Source organism: Suncus etruscus, chromosome 18, assembly GCF_024139225.1.
Source record: "Suncus etruscus isolate mSunEtr1 chromosome 18, mSunEtr1.pri.cur, whole genome shotgun sequence".
NCBI lineage: Eukaryota > Metazoa > Chordata > Mammalia > Eulipotyphla > Soricidae > Suncus > Suncus etruscus.
In genome coordinates, this window is record NC_064865.1 from 2,686,524 (window position 1) to 2,705,633 (window position 19,110).

General features: G+C 56.0%; 2 protein-coding genes and 1 non-coding gene across 7 annotated transcripts; 2 read left to right on the plus strand and 1 right to left on the minus strand.

Moving 5' to 3' along the window:
* Window positions 1-3,906: 3,906 nt before the first annotated feature.
* LOC125996665 (U6 spliceosomal RNA) lies at window positions 3,907-4,013 on the plus strand. Its single transcript, XR_007491346.1, has one exon. It is a non-coding gene; the product is annotated as a U6 spliceosomal RNA (small nuclear RNA).
* Window positions 4,014-8,755: 4,742 nt separating this feature from the next.
* SLC22A7 (solute carrier family 22 member 7) lies at window positions 8,756-14,756 on the plus strand. Of its 2 annotated transcripts, XM_049765501.1 has the most exons (11): window positions 8,756-9,269; window positions 9,523-9,528; window positions 9,818-9,921; window positions 10,020-10,174; window positions 10,281-10,449; window positions 11,396-11,519; window positions 11,812-11,921; window positions 12,554-12,768; window positions 13,606-13,714; window positions 14,394-14,600; window positions 14,702-14,756. In XM_049765501.1, the coding sequence occupies exons 1-11, from the start codon at window positions 8,877-8,879 to the stop codon at window positions 14,754-14,756; spliced, it is 1,647 nt and encodes a 548-aa protein (XP_049621458.1). In that variant the 5' UTR covers window positions 8,756-8,876. The 2 variants fall into 2 exon arrangements, with proteins under 2 accessions (XP_049621458.1, XP_049621457.1); XM_049765500.1 differs by lacking the exon at window positions 9,523-9,528.
* A 652-nt stretch (window positions 14,757-15,408) lies between these two features.
* Window positions 15,409-18,703, minus strand: CRIP3 (cysteine rich protein 3). Of its 4 annotated transcripts, none has more exons than XM_049765532.1 (8): window positions 18,514-18,703; window positions 18,162-18,256; window positions 17,622-17,679; window positions 17,395-17,526; window positions 16,513-16,584; window positions 16,140-16,213; window positions 15,976-16,033; window positions 15,409-15,801 (listed from the first exon to the last, which is right to left on the minus strand). In XM_049765532.1, the coding sequence occupies exons 1-8, from the start codon at window positions 18,686-18,688 to the stop codon at window positions 15,740-15,742; spliced, it is 726 nt and encodes a 241-aa protein (XP_049621489.1). In that variant the 5' UTR covers window positions 18,689-18,703; the 3' UTR covers window positions 15,409-15,739. The 4 variants fall into 4 exon arrangements, with proteins under 4 accessions (XP_049621489.1, XP_049621488.1, XP_049621491.1 ...); XM_049765531.1 differs by having other exon boundaries at window positions 16,140-16,234; XM_049765534.1 differs by lacking the exon at window positions 15,976-16,033.
* Window positions 18,704-19,110: the final 407 nt, after the last annotated feature.

Here is a 19,110-nt window from a genome sequence, read left to right on the forward strand (position 1 = left end):
CTAGTCGAGTCCCCTCCCTGTCCCGGGGACTGTGGCTGGATCAGGCCGTCATCTCTCCCCACGGGCTGAAGAGCAGAAAAGAGGCCGGGGGAGAGCTCGCCCCCAGCGCTAGGTAGAAAGGCCCCTTGGAACTTCCAGATTAGATGCTGTCTGTCCCTCCCCTCCTGACCTCACCCCCTCCCGCACTGCTGCACTGGGTGCCCTAGGTTGTGCCCATCTGGTTTCATCAGGAGCCGGGCCCAACAGCATCCTGGCCTCTTGGGATCCACAGGTTCCGTTCCCGGCCTGGCCCCTCTGTTCTTCCCTGAGTCACATAGCAGGGCAAGACATCCAAGGGGAGAGGGTGAGGCCCAGCAGTCTCCAGGAATGGGCCCGTCGGGGAGAGTTGGTCAGCAGGGCCCTCGGCTGCTGCTTCCTAGCCCATGCCCAGGGGAAGACTGCAGGGTGGGGATCCTGGAGATGCACCCCAAGTTGGCGCAGAAGCTCCCAGAACACTCAGGAAACCTCTTCAGAGAGAGCCTCCTTGTGGATCCCACAAGATGCCCTCGGGCCAGGCAGAGGGGCTGGAGGCCGGGCCATGCCCTCCCACCCAGAGCTTCTCTGCATGACAATCAGCTCATCCCAGGTGGGGACCAAAGCCTGGCCCCCAGTCCCCAGGTCCTGGGCTTGTTCCTTACCACCAACCGAACCGTGAATGTAGGCCCCCTGCCAGCCTCACCCCTGCCCAGGACCAATACCACTGCTGAGTCTGCTGTGCTGGGCAGGACAGAGCCCAGGCCTGCCACCCCAGCCCTCCTTCAGATTCACACAGCACCTGAGCTGAGCAGAGATGCCCAGGTCTCTGCCTCACTGAATGTCACCTAGGAGGGGTACAGGGGGGAATGATGAGTGGGAGGGGAGACTAGAGGGCTGACCCCTTCCCTCCTCAGGACGGATCCCAGTGCCCTGGCCCCCAGCAGCAGCCTTTTCTCCCAGCCCCTCCCTCCTCCAGGCCCTCCTGGTCCCCTCAATGAGTGTCACACCCTCTCCCTCGCTTCACTTCTCTAGCACTTCCGGGTCCCATAGCCTGTGTCATGCCTGTCCCCATCCTCCTTCCCTCCCCAGCCACACTGGGCAAGAAGAGGTACAGGAGAGGGGACCGTGCCCATGCATATGGACCCCTCTACTTCCCAGCTCTCTGCAGGGGCCTGGCTTGCTCAGTCTTTGCTGCTCCTCAGGACCAGCCCTGATGAGCATGGGTGTGGGGCAGGGTATCCTCTGCCCCTCCGCCCAAAAGCCACCGAGAATGTTTACATGCCAAACAGAATGTAACACCTTCCCCACCCCTTCCCAGTCACTGCATGGCTTCTGCCCATCCCATGCCCCCTACATAGCCCCCCTGGAAGCCGCGGTCCTGATCAGATGGGGTCTTGGAAAGGAAGTAGCCATCACATCATTAAAGAGCCTGTGGACCTTTCTGGTGGCCTGGATTCTTCTTCCTGGGTCAGGGGGCAAAGCCCAGGCCCCCACTACCCCATTCCCTTGACAATGGGTGGGCCAGAGGGAAGGGCTCAGTGTGGTGGCAAGTGGGAGGAACTGTCAGGGACACAAGCGTCTCCAAGACAAGGTTGGGAAAGGGGGGTTCAGGCCTGAAAGGAGGCTTCTTAGGGTCACCCCAGAAGGCTGCCCTTCCACTGCTTCCTAGGCCAGAACCCCTCAGTCAAGCTTTGGGCCAAGAGGAAGGAAGACAACAGAATTATTGCCAGAAGTTAATGGACAGGAGTGACAGTAGGGGCTCTTCTGCCAGGAAGAAGCATGCTTTACCTTCTAGCAGAATCTATGAAAATCACAGATGAGCATGGTCTCCGGAGCAGCCACACCACGGCTGGAAATGGATCCTCTCAATTGGCCTGGAAACTGCCTCTTCTGTGGACATAGTTATTCCCTGCAGGCTCTCATACCCTCAAAGTTCTCATGACAAATGTTTTTCATTAGATCGGCGCAAGTTTACTCAGAAGCCAAAGCTGACAAGACCGATTCTAGTCGAGATTAATTCCACTCATCAGATATGTGTGCAGAGGGACTATCAATGTTTGATTATGAGGCAAGGCCTGGGGTTTCCTACTGTGTGGAATATGCCCTGAATTACCTTTTGATCAAACAGCTATTCACTTATTTCACTTATTTGTTTATCTGAATGCCAAAAGAAATCTGATTTCAAAACTATTTCCACGGATCTTGGGCCAGAAAGATAGCTCAAAGGGCTGCAGCACATATTTTGCTTGTAGGGTTTGATCCCTGTCTGACACCACATAGTTCCCTGAACATCAGTGTGTGTGTGTGTGTGTGTGTGTGTGTGTGTGTGTGTGTGTGTGTGTGTGTGTGTGTGTGTGGCTGACTAGAACATGCCCCCAATATGAGGAGGACCACATTGTGAGATGTTAGGAGTCTGGTCCGAGAGGTGGTTCTCTGTATTCCCTTATGGACCAGATTAGCCTCAATAAAAGAGGTGTGTGTTCAATGTATCCCTTCTCATGGAAAAGATAGCTTGAAGACATCAGGGAGGCAAGCTGGGAAGACGCCTGTCTCTTTGTGTACTTTCGCATTTTGGACCCAAGGTTCACTAGCTGTGACTCTTTCGCCTAGGCAAAACATAAACAATTTTTATCCTGCTGCTGAGAACTCTGCCTAAGGCAGGAGATAAAAGGGCCCACGCTCCAAAGTCCTGTTCTTTTCTGAGAAGACCACTGGGTCATAGCTCTGGCATCCGGGGCCTGCCCAACTCCCTCCTTTTCCCAGGAATGCACAGGTTCCTGAGATCCTTTTTCCTCCAATAGGATGCCAGAGTTTCTAGGCCCAAGTCTCCAACCTTCAGTGGACTTGAGTCCACAACCTGAGCTCAGAGCTCAGGTAACCCTGAGTACCATTTACCACTATTCTAAAAAATTAATAATTTGGGGCCGGAGAGATAGCATGGAGGTAAGGCATTTGCCTTTCATGCAGGAGGTCATCAGTTTGAATTCCAGCGTCCCATATGGTCCCCCGTGCCTGCCAGGAGCAATTTCTGAGCCTGAGCACTGCCGGGTGTGACCCAAAAACCACAAAAAAAATTAATAATTTTTGAGGCCGGAGAGATAGCACAGCGGTGTTTGCCTTGCAAGCAGAAGATTCAGGACCTAAGGTGGTTGGTTCAAATCCCGGTGTCCCATATGGTCCCCCGTGCCTGCCAGGAGCTATTTCTGAGCAGACAGCCAGGAGTAACCCCTGAGCACCGCCGGGTGTGGCCCAAAAGCAAACAAAAAAAAATTAATAATTTTTACAATTGGATCACCATGAGATACAATTACAAAATTGTTCATGATTGAGTTTGTCATCCCTTCACCAGTACACATTTCCCACCACCAATATCCCCAGTTTCCCTCCCTCCACACCTCTCAACACCTGCCTCTATGGCAGACTTTTTCTTTTTCTGTATCTCTCTATCTCTATCTTCGTTTTCTAATTATTTTGTTTTTGTTTTTGGGTCACACTCGGCAGTGCTCAGAGGTTATTCCCGGCTCTATGCTCAGAAATCGCTCCTGGCAGGCACGGGGGACCATATGGGATGGCAGGATTCGAACCACTGATCTTCTGATTGCAAGGCAAACACCTTACCTTCATGGTATCTCTCTGGCCCCTTTCCTAATTTTTTTAAGGTGAAAAGCTGGAGAGACCAGAGAGATAGTACAGCAGTAGGGCGTTTGCCTTGCCTGCGGTCGACCGGGCAGGAACCTGATTCGATTCCCGGCATCCTGTAAGGTCCCCCAGCCTGCCAGGGGCCATTTCTGAGTGCAGAGCCCGGAGCATCCCCTAAGCGCCACTGGGTATAACCCAGAAACAAATCAATCAATGAATGAATCAATAAATAAAGTTAAAAAAAAAAAAGCTGTGCTCGCTTCGGCAGCACATATACTAAAATTGGAACGATACAGAGAAGATTAGCATGGCCCCTGCTCAAGGATGACACGCAAATTCGTGAAGCGTTCCATATTAAAAAAAAAAAGCTGGGACTTGGAACTGGAGAGCTAGCACAGTGGTAGGGTGTTTACCTTGCATGCTGCTGATCTGGGATAGACCCGAGTTTGATCCCTAGCATCCCTCAAGCCTGCCAAGAGTGATTTCTGAATGTAGTCAGGAGTAACCCCTGAGCCCAAAAACAAAACAAACAAAAGCTGGGACTCTGTTTGGCTCAGTGGGAAAGTGTCCCTGCCCTGTTACTGGAAAGGCTGTGAGTTCAATCTGTTACCCCTTCTGCAAGCACTTTTCCCTTGTGCTTTCTCTCCCCCTCAGATAGATTTTGTGAATGCATTATTGTGGCTAAGTAATGCAGTTTAGGAGGCCAGTCTCTTTTCAAGAAAGGAACAGGCCAGGGGTGGGTGCAGGTGTTGAGAGGTTGCATGGTCATGGATCCAAGTGAGAAGAATACAAGTCCATTTGCCTATTTTCCTCTGCCCCAGGAGGCATGAACCCCATTCCAGGAGCCACTCAAAGTGATATAACCACTCCTGTTTCCTCACCAATCTTGCCACATTTCAACCTTAGTTTGTTGCCCAACTCTTAACTCTAGGACCCTCCGTTACTATATTTTGCTCAACTCACAGATGCTCATTGAGTCCCAAACCAGCACCATCACAACCTTGATTCTTATGGCATATGATTTACTAACAAAAAGGGAAAAAGCCCAACCCAAATCTCGTTCCCATGCCTTTGTCATGACTGCCACCACCTCCCACACAGGGCTGCCGATTCCACCATCCTGTGCCCACCATGGTTCTTACAAACATGTCAGTGTCACCACTGTCCCTGGGCTCAGCCCATCACTGTGGTTAGCCCAGGGAACGATCACAAGGATAATGCTCAATGAAGCTCTGACTAAGATGGGAGTGTCTAAAAGTCACTTGTTAGAGAAACAAGATTTTTCCAAAGGCCTAAAGAAGAGAGAGAAAAGCAGGTAAGACTTGCATACAGTGATGCAGGTTTGATCCCGGAACCACATGTGATTCACTGAGTATTATTTGGAGTGATCTCTGAACACAGAACCAGGAGTAATTCCTGAGTATAAAGCCAAGAGTAACCCTTGAGCATCCCTGAATGTGGCTCCAAAACAAATGAATAAATAAATGAAATGAAAATGTAATGGAGAGAGAATGTGGAGTGTACTCAAGTTTAGTGGTTTGCCTCATGTGCCAGCAACTCCAGCCCAATTCCTGGCACCACTAGAGGATTGATCCCTTAATACAGAGCCAGGAGAAGTCCTGAGCACCTCTGGGTATTGTTTAACCCCTGAAAAAATTGTAACAGAAGCACAAGGTGGAGAGAGTATAGGGCTCAAGATGCGCTTGACGTTCATACAACTGACCTGGTTGCATTTCCAGCACTACATATGGACTCTCACAGAATTGCCAACACTTGCAGAGCACAAAGAGGCCCAGGAGATGTGTCAGAGAGCTGCAGTTCATGCTCTGTAGATAGGACCCCAGTTTGATCCTCAGCACCACATGGTTTCCTTGAGAACCACCAGGCATGACCCAAAATTAAAACCCCAAAGTAAACTTAGAGGAGCTTCCTGGGAGCCACTGGCAAGGGAGAGAAGTGCTCAGAAGAACACTGGGGCCGGGAAGGTGGACCAAGGAGAGGAGCTGGCTGCCAAATGCAGCTCTCAGGCACCGTGAGGGGCACAGTTCATCCTCTCTCATAGTCATTGCTATGATTGTACAGTGCTAAGTGAGAGACGAGCAAGCAGTGTGGAGGAGAACAAGAGGGCTCAGAAGAGCTCTCCCTAGAGTCGATCTCCAGGTGCTTGGGCATAAGAGCAGAAGAGGGACCCTCATTGAGCAGGGGGAAGGTTTGAGGCTGTTGAGGGAAAAGGACGCAATAGGAGGGTAAAGGTCGTAAGGGAGAAGAGCAGTCTTCAAGGTGGATCTTTAGATTTTTATTATTTTTGGGTCACACCCAGCGGCACTTGGGAGTAGTTACTCCTGACTCTGCTCTCAGAAACCGCTCCTGGCAGAGTTGGGGGACCATATGGGATGCCGAGATTTGAACCAGGGTCTGTCCTGTGTTGGCTGCATGCAAGGCAAACGCCTTACCACTGTGCTATCGATCTGGCCCCTTCAAGGTGGATCTTAGGGGCCAAGTGAGGAGCCCGGCTTTTCACCCTCGAGCCGTGGGAGCTGGTGAAGGTTTTGCTGCTGTTGGCACCAGAGAACAAACCAAAGCCTCATACATGCAAAGCTAGTGCTCTACAGCTATGCTCCATCTCTGACCTGAGGGATTTTATTTTTATAATTATGAAAGTTAAATTTGTTTGTTTTAGCTTCACGCTCAGCAATGCTCAGACCCAGGAATTATGTCAAGATCTGTGCTCAGAAATCACTCTTGGAGGGCTCAGGGGACTATATTTAGTTCTGGTGTTCAAACCTGAGTTGATCACATGCAAGGTAAGCACCCTACCCACTGTCCTCTCTGGCCTTGGTGAAAGACATTTGTTTTGTTTTGTTTTGTTTTGTTTTGTTTTGGGGCCACACTCAACAGTATTCAGGTGTTATTTCCAGCTCTATGTTCAGGAATTCCTCCTGGCAGGCACCGAAGATCGTACAGGATGCGGGACATTGAACCTGGATTGGCCACGTTCAAGGCATACACCTTCCCCACTGTACTACTGCTCTGGCCCCATAATGAAAGATTTATAGGCAGCAACATTATCCAGTGAGACTTGTGATTTAAAATACTCATTGAGAGGGGGCAGAAGGATAGCAGGGAGGTAAGGCATTTGTCTTTCATGCAGAAGGAATGGCATCCCATATGGTCCCCTGTGCCTGCCAGGAGCTATTTCTATGCTAAGCATAGAGCCAGGAGTGACCCCTGAGTGCTACCGGGTGTGATCCAAAAACAAAATAAAACAAAACAAAAATACTCATTGAGGGCCGGAGAGCTAGCCTAGAGGTAAGGCGTTTGCCTCGCATGCAGAAGGATGGTGGCTCAAATGCCGGCATCCCATAGGGTCCCCCGAGCCTGCCAGGAGTGATTTCTGAGTGTAGAGCCAGGAGGAATCCCTGAGCACTGCCGGGTGTGACCCAAAAACCAAAAACCAAAATAAAATAAAATAAAAACCTCATTGCGAGGCCAGAGACTAGAGCACATGCTTTGTATGCAGGAGGTTTGGTTTGATCCCTGGTACTACTTCTGGTTCCCAGACCATGTGTATAGAGGTAACCCCTGAGCATAGATAGAGCCAGGAATAATCCTTAACACTATTAGGTGTGGCCTTTAACCCTCCACCCGGGGAAAAAAAACACACACACAAAAAACAAAAACAAAAACAAGAAAAAGCTATCTTGTTCACCATGGACTCTGCATGGAAAATAGGCCAAAAGAGGTAAGAGATATATTAGGGAGGCTTAGTTGATCCTCTTCATAACTGTGACCTCAAAGGGCAGGGAGAATGTCTGGGCAACTCAGCAAGCGACACGAGACTTTGCTGCAGCCCTTCCCATCTTTCCATTACAGACTCCGTCAGCAACCTCATCATAGCCCTCACCCCAGTGTCTCTCAGTATCACCAGCAACACTCAGTACTGGAGCTGTTTCAGGAACACAGCTGAGTGCACACTGAGATGGTTGCAGGCAATGGCCTGGGTTTGAGCCTTGGCCACCATTATGTCTGATCCACTGCTGAGTCCTAGTAAGATCCTCCTGCATCCAATCATCTCCTTACCTGCTCAAAATGGGGCCTAGAGTCGGAGAGATAGAGCAGGAATTAAGGCACTTGCCTTGCAGGCAACTGAACTGAGTTTGATCCCCACCATCATCACATATGGTCCCCTGAACTCTGCCAGGAGTAATTTCTGAGCACAGAGCCAGGAGTAAGCCTGAGCACCACTAGCTGTGGTCCAAAAGTAAAAAACAAAGGGAAGGTGGTAGATGAAATCAGTAGTGTTTGAACATCTCCCCAATGCAGGTCTTTTCTCAAAGAATATGGAAACTTGCAGTCTCAGAACTCATCTGGACAATCTCCAGCTAGCTCTGCAGCCCTGTATGGGGTTCAGAACCACTAACATCTCATTTGGGCTGTGTTTGGACAGTGGAGCCAGGACTGTGAGTAAAGGGAGGGAGGTAAGAATTTCTGGAGCTCTGGTGGGAATTTGACATCTACTCTGGCCCCTCCCTAAGGGTCCTCAGAGAAGCACCCAAAAAAGGGGCAGAGGCATATGGAGGGAAGGATTTTGCCTGCGGAAGTGTCTGTATAAAAAAGTGAGAATGGAGGTTCTGGGAGGAGTCCCCAGAGGGCTGAATACCCATGTGGTAACAAGTATCTTAAGCCAGGGCAGGAGCTCTGGCAGGGGACTAATGGCCCAGGGGGGCAAAAGGAACCTTCACCTAGCCAGGACATGGCCCTCAGTCTCAAATCCTGGGCAGCCAGCCAGGCTGTGTTTGATGACAAAGGGCATGTGGGGAGACTTGGCACCATGCCCAGGGGCCTCCTCATGGGGTCCATTGCCCTTGGTCTGAAGTGCTTGTGCTCACCCCCTCTATATCCTAAGATCCATGGGCGGCAGCCTGTAGTAGCCCCTCTTGGCCCCTGAGCACCCACATCTAGTTCCAGAGCTTGTGGAGTCAGTAACCGAACTTTGGAGGGGTGCAACAGCCCAGCCTCCAGCCTCAACTCCCAGACGGTCAGAGCAGGGGGCAGCTGGGGAGGGCCTGGCTAGGCCGGCCCCTGAGGGCTGGATTCTGGCCTCTCTCCATTCATCAGTGTCTTCTTCCCACCCCCAGAGTCCAAGGTTCCACTGGGTGGGTGGGGTGAGCCGTGCTGGGCACCGCAGTGGGTGCTCAGGGCTGGTCGGTGGGTGGGAGGCGATGGGCTTCGAGGAGTTGCTGGACCAGGTAGGCGGCTTTGGGCCCTTCCAGCTGTGGAATGTGGCACTGCTGGCACTGCCCCGCCTGCTGCTGCCCCTGCACTTCCTCCTGCCTATCTTCCTGGCGGCTGTGCCAGCCCACCGCTGTGCCCTGCCCGGCGCCCCTGCCAACTTCAGTCATCCGGATGCATGGCTGGAGGCCCACCTGCCCCAAGAGTCCGACGGCTCCTTCAGCTCCTGCCTCCGCTTCACTTACCCCAAGACCCTCCCCAACGCCACCTGGGGGCGTGAGGGGCAGAGTCCTGGGGAGCCGGATGGGGCCCCCTCCACAGTGCCTTGCCCTCAGGGCTGGGAGTACGATCGCTCCGAGTTCTCCTCCACCATTGCTACCGAGGTACCACCTGAATCGGAGCCCAGAGGTTGGGGGACACGTGAGCAGCTGGGGAACACGTGACATGTGGGCTGTGCTGTGGCCCGGGCGACACCCCAACTTGACCTCCGGGGTTTTGGCTGGCCTCTTTTTTCTGGGGAGGGGGTGTCCATAGACTTGCAGCCCTAAGTTCAGTTCCTGGAAGGTGGGGAAGGACCCTGAACCGTGGATCCACCCACCGCTAGTGACTTGGATGTGGGTCCAAGGAGTGGGGGAGGCACAGGTGGGGTCCAAGGTGGAAAAAGAGACAAAGGACAGTCAGGGCTTTACATAAACCACTCACAAAGGGAATAGGGGTAGTGGGTAGGGGGACAGGTCCCTATGGTCGCTGTGCATCCTTGAGTTGGGGCAGCTGAGGCAAACCTCTGAGGAGTTATTGTCAGACATGGAGTCTTCAGAAGGGCTAGTGAGGAGTAGGAGGCCCCAGGACATGGCTAGGAGGGTGAGTGTCCCCCAGAGGGGCCTGTGTCCTACTGTGTGAGGACAGGCCCCCGTGCTGATTTTCCCCACAGTGGGACCTGGTGTGTGAACAGAAAGGCCTGAATCGCGCTACTTCCACCTTCTTCTTTGCCGGAGTGCTGGTGGGGGCCGTGTCCTTCGGCTACCTGTCCGACAGGTGGGGTGAAGCAGGGTCCAAATGGGAGTGATGGGAAGCTAGCTAGGGTACAGGCCCAGAGTGTTTGGGACTGGAAGCGGACCCTGACTCCTTGGCAGGTTTGGGCGACGCCGTCTGCTGCTGGTGGCCTACGTGAGTACTCTGGTACTGGGCCTGGTGTCTGCAGCCTCAGTCAGCTACGTCATGTTCGCCATCACTCGAACCCTCACGGGCACTGCCCTGGCTGGTTTCACCATCATTGTGATGCCGCTGGGTGAGGCAGGCAGAGACCCAGATGGCTGGATGGGGGGATGGAAGGGGACTGACGGGGGATGGAGCCTGTGGGTACCTGGCTCACTGTCTCCCCATCTCGGTGACAGAGCTGGAGTGGCTGGATGTGCACCACCGCACTGTAGCCGGTGTCCTGAGCAGCACCTTCTGGACAGGGGGCGTGATGCTACTGGCGCTGATCGGCTACCTGATTCGGGACTGGCGGTGGTTACTGCTGACTGTTACCCTTCCATGTGCCCTAGGCATCGTCAGCCTTTGGTGAGGCCCCCAAGTAGCTGGGGCAGGGCAGTAGCAATAAGAGGACCCAGAGGGCCCAGAGAGATAGCACAGCGGTGTTTGCCTTGCAAGCAGCCGATCTAGGACCTAAGGTGGTTGGTTCAAATCCCGGATTCCCATATGGTCCTCTGTGCCTGCCAGGAGCTATTTCTGAGCAGACAGCCAGGAGTAACCCCTGAGCAATGCCGGGTATGGCCCAAAAACAAACAAAAACAAACAAACAAACAAACAAAAAACAAGAGGACCCAGAGATAAAGGCTGAGAGATGAGAGCTGAAAAGACAGAGAAACAGGGATAGAGAAATGGAGAAAAGGAGACACAAATGCATAGAAAGAAGATGGCACAAGAAGCTGAGACAGGGAGATGGTGAGCCAGACAGAAGCAGAAAAAGCAGCGAGGGACAGCAAGCAGGCCTGGGGGCCAGTACAGGTGCATGATGGAGACAGAGGAGAGAGGGAGAGAGGAAGGAGAGGGAAGTGCACTGCCTGTGGGCTGGCTGAATCATGGAGGGCGGGAATTGGGGAATGCCTGAAGGGTGCCAAGCAGAAAGCCGGGCAGTTCATTGGTTTCCCCTGATGAGCCAGCTTGGGACGATGCTATGTGTTATGCATTCGGACGATGCATCTGTCTGTGCATGTCTGCTCCTTATTTCTGGCCTTCCTAGAGTCTGGGGGAGAAGTGGGAGCCTGGTGAGATGAATTCAGTGCCGTAGAGGAGGGACTCCCTCTTATGGAAACCTGAGCCTGAATAAGGAGCTGGGAAAGAGGAGACTCTGAGTGGGGCCTTAGAGGAAGAAGGAAAGTGACTTGGATCTGGGGAGATGAGCTTCTTGGCTGAGTGGCCAGCGAGAGTGAGAACTCATGTGTGCCAGGAGGGGATGTGACATAGGATTGGCTCTGATGGAAGGGTCCCCCTCTCTGTTCCTCAGGTGGGTGCCTGAGTCTGCACGCTGGCTTCTGACCCAGGGCCGGGTGGAGGAGGCCCACAGGTACCTGCTCCGCTGTGCCAGGCTCAATGGGCGGCCCGTGGGTGAGGACGGCCTCAGCCGGGAGGTGAGGGTGACAGCATGTCTGTGCATGTGTGTGTGTGTGTGTGTGTGTGTGTGTGTGTGTGTGTGTGCGTGTGTGTTCGTGAGACCTGTATCAAGTGTCCCCTTCCTGTGGCCTGCAGTGGGGGCAGAAAAATCTCCCTGACCCCTCTGAAGAGTTCCAGTGTCTTCAGCTCCATGTGCACCCCTACCCTACTGGTGCGGGGAGGTCGGACCAGAACCCCCAAACCACGAAGCGCCTTCCTGGGGCCTCGGAGGGTGTCACAGGCGCCTCCCCTCGCCCCTCACCCCCGCAGGCCCTGAGCAAAGTGGCCGCCGGGGAGCGGATGGCTCAAAGACCCTCGTACCTTGACCTGTTCCGGACTCCGCGGCTCCGACACATCTCCCTGTGCTGCATGGTGGTGTGGTGAGGAGGGGCGGGCAGGGGCAAGGGGCCCGAGAGGATGGGCCAGCCGGCGGTGGGGAGGCTCAGGGCCCCTCGGGCCTCCTTCCCCTCTCTCTCCCTTGGGTCTGGAGGGGAAATCACGCGACAAGGTAGGGAAGGTGGCTGGCTCCTCCAGAAGGCCAAATCTGGGGCGGGAGAGATAGCGCGGAGATGGGGCGTTGGCCTCGCATGCATGCAGAAGGTCGTGGGTTCGAATCGCATATGGCACCTCATAGGGTCCCCCCCTTGAGCCTGCCAGGAGCCATTCCTGAGCGCTGCCGGGTGGGACCCAATGCCCCGCAAATATTTGGAGTTTTGGGGCCAGAGAGATAGCACTGCCATGGGGCGTTTGCCTTGCACAGAGGACAGAGAGTGGTTCGAATCTCAGGGCCTCCCATGGGTCCCCCCTTGAGCCTGCCAGGAGGGACTGATTTCTGAGCGTAGAGAACTGCGGGGTGGGACCCAAAAGGCCGAACCTGACCTGGGCTGGCCTGGCAGGGGCCTGAGGCGCCCTGCCTGCCCCCCCAAGCCAAGCCTCCCGAGGAGATGGGGGAGAGAGGGGCAGGAGCGGCCAGGCCCCTCACGGCACTGGGGCGCCCCGGCCGCCCGCCCAGGTTCGGGGTGAACTTCTCCTACTACGGCCTGAGCCTGGACGTGTCGGGGCTGGGCCTGGACCTGTACCAGACGCAGCTGCTGTTCGGGGCCGTGGAGCTGCCCTCCAAGGTGCTCGTCTACCTGGCCGTGCGCCACGCCGGGCGCCGCCTCACGCAGGCCGGCACGCTGCTGGGCACGGCCTTGGCCTTGGGCGTCCGCCTGCTGCTGACCTCGGGTGAGCCTCGCCCCGCCCCGCCCCGCTAACCGGAGGCCACGCCCACAATATATCGCCCCGCCCACCGCAGAGGCCACGCCCACACCCGACCTCCCTCCACTTGCCTCCCGCTAACCCGGAGGCCACGCCCAAAACCGCAGTCACGCCCATCTCGGAGGCCCCGCCCAACACACCAGCCTCCGGGCCCCAAACCCAACCTCCACCTGCCTCCCCGCTAACCTGGAAGCCACGCCCACCGCCTCGAGGCCCCGCCCATAGACTAGGCCCCGCCCACTATCCCAAGGCCACGCCCACGTGTGAGGCCACGCCCGCGAGTCCACTTGTGCGTGTCCCGCCCACCCGGCCCCAAACCCAACCTCCGTCTGCCTCTCCTTACCTGAGGCCCCGCCCGTCGGCCCCGCCCACCGAGGAGACCCCGCCCACCGGTCCGCCCCTTATAGGCCCCGCCCACACCCGACCTCCCTCCACTTGCCTCCCGCTAACCCGGAGGGCACGCCCAAAACCACAGCCACGCCCATCTTGGAGGCCCCGCCCAACACACCAGCCTCCAGGCCCCAAGCCCAACCTCCACCTGCCCCCCTTACCTGAGGCCCCGCCCACAGGCTACTTAAGCGAGGCCCCGCCCCTCGAAGCCCCGCCCATCGCACAACCCCACCTGCCCCCTTACCTGGAGGCCCCGCCCACCTCGGAGGCCCCGCCCACTGGTTCACTTATGCGAGGCCCCGCCCCTCGAGGCCCCGCCCACCAACCCAAACTCCAGCTGCCTCCCTTACCTGGAGGCCCCGCACTGCGGCCCTCAGGTCCGGACGCTCACCGCCTCCCCCTCCCGCTCCCCAGAGTCGGGGTCCTGGAGCAGCGCCCTGGCGGTGATGGGCAAAGGGTTCTCGGAAGCCGCCTTCACCACGGCCTACCTGTTCACCTCCGAGCTGTACCCGACCGTGCTCAGGTGGGGCCCGTCTGCGGGGCGCGGCGGGCTGGTGGGCGCCCCTCACCTCGCCGGCCGCCTTCCCTGCCCCTCTGCCACACCTGGACACCGCTGACCCAGGCTCCAGTTTGTGAAGGCGGAGAGGGGAGAGGGCCTGTGTCGGGCGTTTCTTCCCTGGGCATCTCCTTGGGCTTCCTTGAGGAGAGAACCGCCTTGCTAACCCGAGCTCCCACCCACCCCACCCCACCCCACCCCACCTGTGGGCCCAATAAGTGGAAGCCCGGGCTCCCCAGGTGGGGATGGACCTCTTCAGTGCTGCTGACCCTTCCCCAGCCCCTACTTTGATATCTGTGCATGATTTGTGTCGTGTGAACTCATATTTGGAAGGCACGAGCTCTTCCAATGAGCCCCTTCTCCTTCCCCCCTACACACTTTCTTTCTCTTACCTTTCAGTGGCACCTTGCTGGCACTATCAGAATGGGGCCCCATCCTTGACTGAGTGCTGGCTTGTCGTGTGTGTGTGTGTGTGTGTGTGTGTGACCTGAAGGAAGCCTCTGTTCTCCAAGTCAGTTATGGAAAACAGGGGTACGCCTAGCGTGACTATTGGGTCTTCTGCAACAGGGCGAGTCCTCATGAGGCATAAGCCCACGTAAGCGTGAGCCTCTGAGCAGCGCCCTCCATCCCCATCCTCTCTGAACAGACAGACAGGGATGGGGCTCACTGCACTGGTGGGCCGGCTCGGGGGCTCCTTGGCCCCCCTGGCAACCCTGCTGGATGGAGTATGGCTGTCGCTGCCCCAGCTCGCTTATGGGGGTACCGCCCTGCTGGCTGCCTGTACCGCGCTCCTGCTGCCAGAAACCAGGCAAGCACAGCTACCAGAGACCATCCAAGACGTGGAGAGGAAGAGGTGTGTGTGGGGGAGAGGTTGCAGGCTCAGATGTGCTGTGGATTCCCATGAGAAAACACACCTGGACTTGTTTACCACTTGGATTCCTTCCCCCTCTCCAGCACACCATCAAGTCTGCAGGAGGAAGAGGTGCCCATGAAGCAGGTCCAGGACTGACTGGAGTCAGGGCAGGCCACTCCACCCAGCTCTACCAAGGGAGCAAGAGAACAGGGCACTGGCCCCGGGCTGGCGGAGCCTCCCTGTGTGAACTACCTGGCCTCCAGTACCAGAGTGATTTCCCAGAAGGCAGTGGTAGATTCTGCCACGTCTTCTGGAAGGACTGATACAGCAAATAATGGCGCCCTCTGAGCTGGGGCACGAGCAACCGTGGGAAGCCCTAGGTGGGGATACAGTCGGCCTGGTCACAGGCTGCGATCTGAGCTTTGCCACTGATCTGTTGTTTGACCTCAGGTGTATGGACTTCCCTCTCTGGTCTTAGTCTGTTTATCTCACAAATGAGCAGACCAAGGATAGCTGATGTCAGACTCCAAGGAGCGGCCAAATTACATGCAGCTCCTAGAGATGGCATTCAGGAAGGGGCTGCTCCAGGACCTGAGGGATTAATACTAATAGGGCAGGTGGTGCTGGGGGTTGCTCACCACCAGAGGCCCGGCAAAACATACCTCTTTTTTTCCATGGAGTACCCACTATGCCTGGGAACTCTGCAAAGTAATGCACATCTCCTCCTCACCTCTCTACTCTGCTATCCAACCCAGCTCTGTCTCAACCCAGACTGTCTCAGCCTCATACCCAAAGAAGAGCTGAAACCAAGGGAGTCAACCATTTATTGGAGAGCCAGAGAATTTGAGAATAAACACAATTTTATGGCTACCTTGGTGTCCCAAGGTTTGCTGGGGAAAGGGATTGGGAAAGCCGGAAACCTTCAAAATAGCCTAGTGAGTGGCCCCAGAGAGGCCCATGGGATGGGAAGGGGTGAGAAATCAGAGAAAGCCCACATGGGCCTACGTGGAGCACGGACCCAGGCAGCCCAAATTCCACCTTCCCTCGCCCACTTAGGGCTGAAGAACCGGTGACTCCCACGGGACCAGAGCTGGCATGCAGGTGGCCCAAGATGAGGTGACCTTTCTTCTATGAGCACCTCATTTGGAGTTTATCTCCACGGGGTCATAGATGTAGCAGCCTACGTCACCAATGTTCACACCTAGAGGAGAGAGCCCCGTCATCAAGGACTTTGAGGCTCAGGGGAGCTGGGCTGAGGGTGGGAGGGAGCCAGGAAGAGCCTGGGTGTGTTGAATCCCGGAGAAAATCATCCCCACATCCCCCTCAGGCCATGGCTGGCTAGTTTAGGCATGCTGTCTTGGATGGGGCTGCCCACCTTTGGGCCCAAACAGGTAGCCGTAGCAGGGAATGTGGCAGTAGGGGACGCCGTCATGCTGGGACCAAGGGACAGGGAGACAGAGAGAAAGAGGGACACTTTCAGCGTGCCACTGCCCCCCAGCCTTCCACCTTCCCCCCACACCCACCATCCAGGCCGCTCACCTCAGCATGTCTCCCAGGTGTCAACGTCTTCTGGCAGCGCTGGCACCTCAGACAGGGACGGTGCCAATTTTTGCCTAAAGACATCAACCTCTCAGCTGGCGTTGGGGAGAGATGGCAGTTCAGGGGGCGTGCAGGGAGCCCTGCCCGCCAGCTACCCAGTTTTGTTCTTTCTTTGGTTTTGGGGCCACACCTGGAAGTGCTCGGGAGTTACCCCTGGATCTGTACTCAGCACCGCACTCCTAGCAGTGCTGGGGTGACCCAGGGATGCTGGGAATAGAACCTGGTTCAGTCACTACAAGGCAAGCGCCTTACCCGCTGTGCTATCGCTCCAGTGCCCGCTCTGTCCTTTAACTGCAGTCCCTTCCACACTTACCAAAATATACAGGTTCATGACAGCCAGGGCATGGTGAGGTCTCCCCAGTGAATGTCTTCATGTGGGAGAAGCCTTGATGGGGAAGAAAGGGGGGCCAGGTCTAAGAACCCCCTCACCCTGCACCAGCCGGCTCAGGGCACTTCCAGACAATCTACCTTGCTTTGGCTGAGCTGAGTGTGTGACCACCTCTCCTCCCCCAGCCCCATCTTGAGCAAAGGTCCCTGTTTCCTTGTCTTCTAGGGACTCAGGGGCACAGCAGTCCTGTGGGGTCAGCAACTCAATCCTCGGGATACCTGAGCTGGCCGGGGAACGGGCGGGCAGTGGTGTCAGGTGTTGGGGAAGTGTCACTGCCCAGTCCAGGGGCAGGGTGGAGGGCCGGGGAGGACTGGCTCAGCCCCGTGACCTCTCACAATTAGACTCCTTCCTTGCCCTTAAGAGTTGGTCCACAGCCTCTGTGGCGATGGCACAGGGTCTTTGGCATTCTCTGGATCTGTTTTCTCACTTATAAAGTGGGTTGATGATGTCATCTGCCCAACTGACCTCTTTTTTTTTTTTTTTTTTTTTTTTTTTTTGGTTTTTGGGTCGCACCCTGGCTACTATGCTCAGAGATCGCTCCTGGCAGGCTCGGGGGACTGTATGGGAGGTTAGGATTTGAACCACCGACCTTCTGCATGCAAGGCAAATGCCTTACCTCCATGCTATCTCTCCAGCCCCCCAGCTGACCTCTTAAATCAGTGGCTGGCATGAGGGAACATCGAAGAAGGGGCCTTGGGAAGGAGGCCAGCTGGCCACAAAGTCAAAGGTGGAAGGTGAACAGCACAGGGGAGCAGGGGGGTGGGGGGGGCAGCCTGCATAGAGTGGGAGGGGCCAGGTCCCACTTACTTTTCTTGGTCCGTGGAAGGCCAGTCCTGGGCCTGGGTGGGCTAAAGCTGCTGGGGCTGAAGGAAGCGGGCCTGACTGGGGGAAGAGTGGGGGGGCTGTAGAGGTAGGAGCCCATGCCACTGAGGCTCACCCCTGCAGAGAGAAGAGGTGAAGATGGGCTGGTACCCCAGTTTCAAGGCCCAGGGGGACCCTCTGCCACCAGCCCCTCAGTACTGGCAGGTACTTACCCTTGGGTCCAAAGAGCGCCCCATAGCACGGCTTGTGACAATATGGCCTCCCTTTGTGCTAGGCATGAGCATAGGAAAGTTAGCTGTCCTGGCCCTCACAGACACACCCCCAAAGGCTGACTTCGGTCTCCTGGCTTGGGGTGATGGATCTGGGGTGCAGGTATAGCACCCCAGAATGGCCACTGTGCTGGGGGAGAGAGGGCATGAGCAGCCCGGGATGGTCACTGCTTCCTGTCTCCACCCACCCACCCCAAAGGCAAAGAACCCACGAATAACTCAGGTTTGGTTTTGTTGTTTTATGTTGGGGGCCACACCTGGTGGTGCTCAGGGGTTCCTCCTGACTCTGCACTCAGGAATTAACCAACTCAGTTAATCCTATGCCAGGCAAGCACCTTACTCGCCATCCTATCTCGGCCCCACACCAGATCAGGTGGTCTTGAGGGTCGGATGCGGAGGGCTGGCAGCCAGGATGGAAACTGGGAGCTGGCGTCTGGGCCACGGGCGACCGTCCAAGGGCTGCGTGTCCTTGCTAGGCCTCACCTCTGCGTGTCCTCCAGGGCACAGGACGCTGTGACAGCGCTCACATTTCAGGCAGAAAGGATGCCAGTTCTTGCCCAGGGAACTCACCTTCTCCGCTGTGAGGGGACAGGTGGAGGGAGGGCTGCAGGCTGCAGACCAGGCCGAGCCATGGGGCACCCCCTTTCATTTCCTGCCCCCAGGAGATTATGGGGCATGTCCCCCCCAGGGGAGTCAATGCCATCTTGGGCCAAGCTCATGCGAGGGCCCCAGGTGGAAAGGGGGTCAGAGCTGCCCCAGCACCAGCCTCTGGCTTCCCCCAGGGAATCAGCGGTTCACTTGCACCCCCTTCTCTCCCCCTTGGGCCGAACCTCACCGAAAAAAACAGGCTGCTGGCAACGGGGACAGGTCCAGCTCATGGCTCCTCCGCTCGCTGCAGCCTGCGCTGCCAGGCCTGGATGGACCTCGACGTTCCCGCCCCTCCGGGTGACTCCACCCCCGGGCTCGGATCGGAGCCTCATTGGCTGCATCCTCGGCTCCTCAGCTCCCATTGGTCGGAGGGACTTGGGGGGCCACTTGACCTGGTCTCTGTCTGTCTGGCCTCCCTGCAGGAGGCTAGTACCCAAAGCTAGGCAGGGATGGAGGGAGGGAGCCAGGAAGACGCCGGGAAGGCTGACTGGTGTCTGGGCAGTTTCTTTTTTGGAGAGGAAAAACGTCCTCTTATTTCCCCCAAAGCTAAGGGTTAAAGGTTCTTAAAAAAAAAAAAAAAAAGGCTTTTTTTCTTAGAGGCATGAAGTACAATTCATGGAGAAACTGTATTGGAGATGCTGTCAAGGGGTGTGCACTGTACAGAGGGCAGGGTGCTTGTCTGGCACGTAGCCGACTTCGGTTCCATTCCAAGCACCACATAGGGATGGTCCCCCAAGTCCCTCCAGGTGTGATCCTTAAGCACAGAGACAGGAGTGATCCCTGA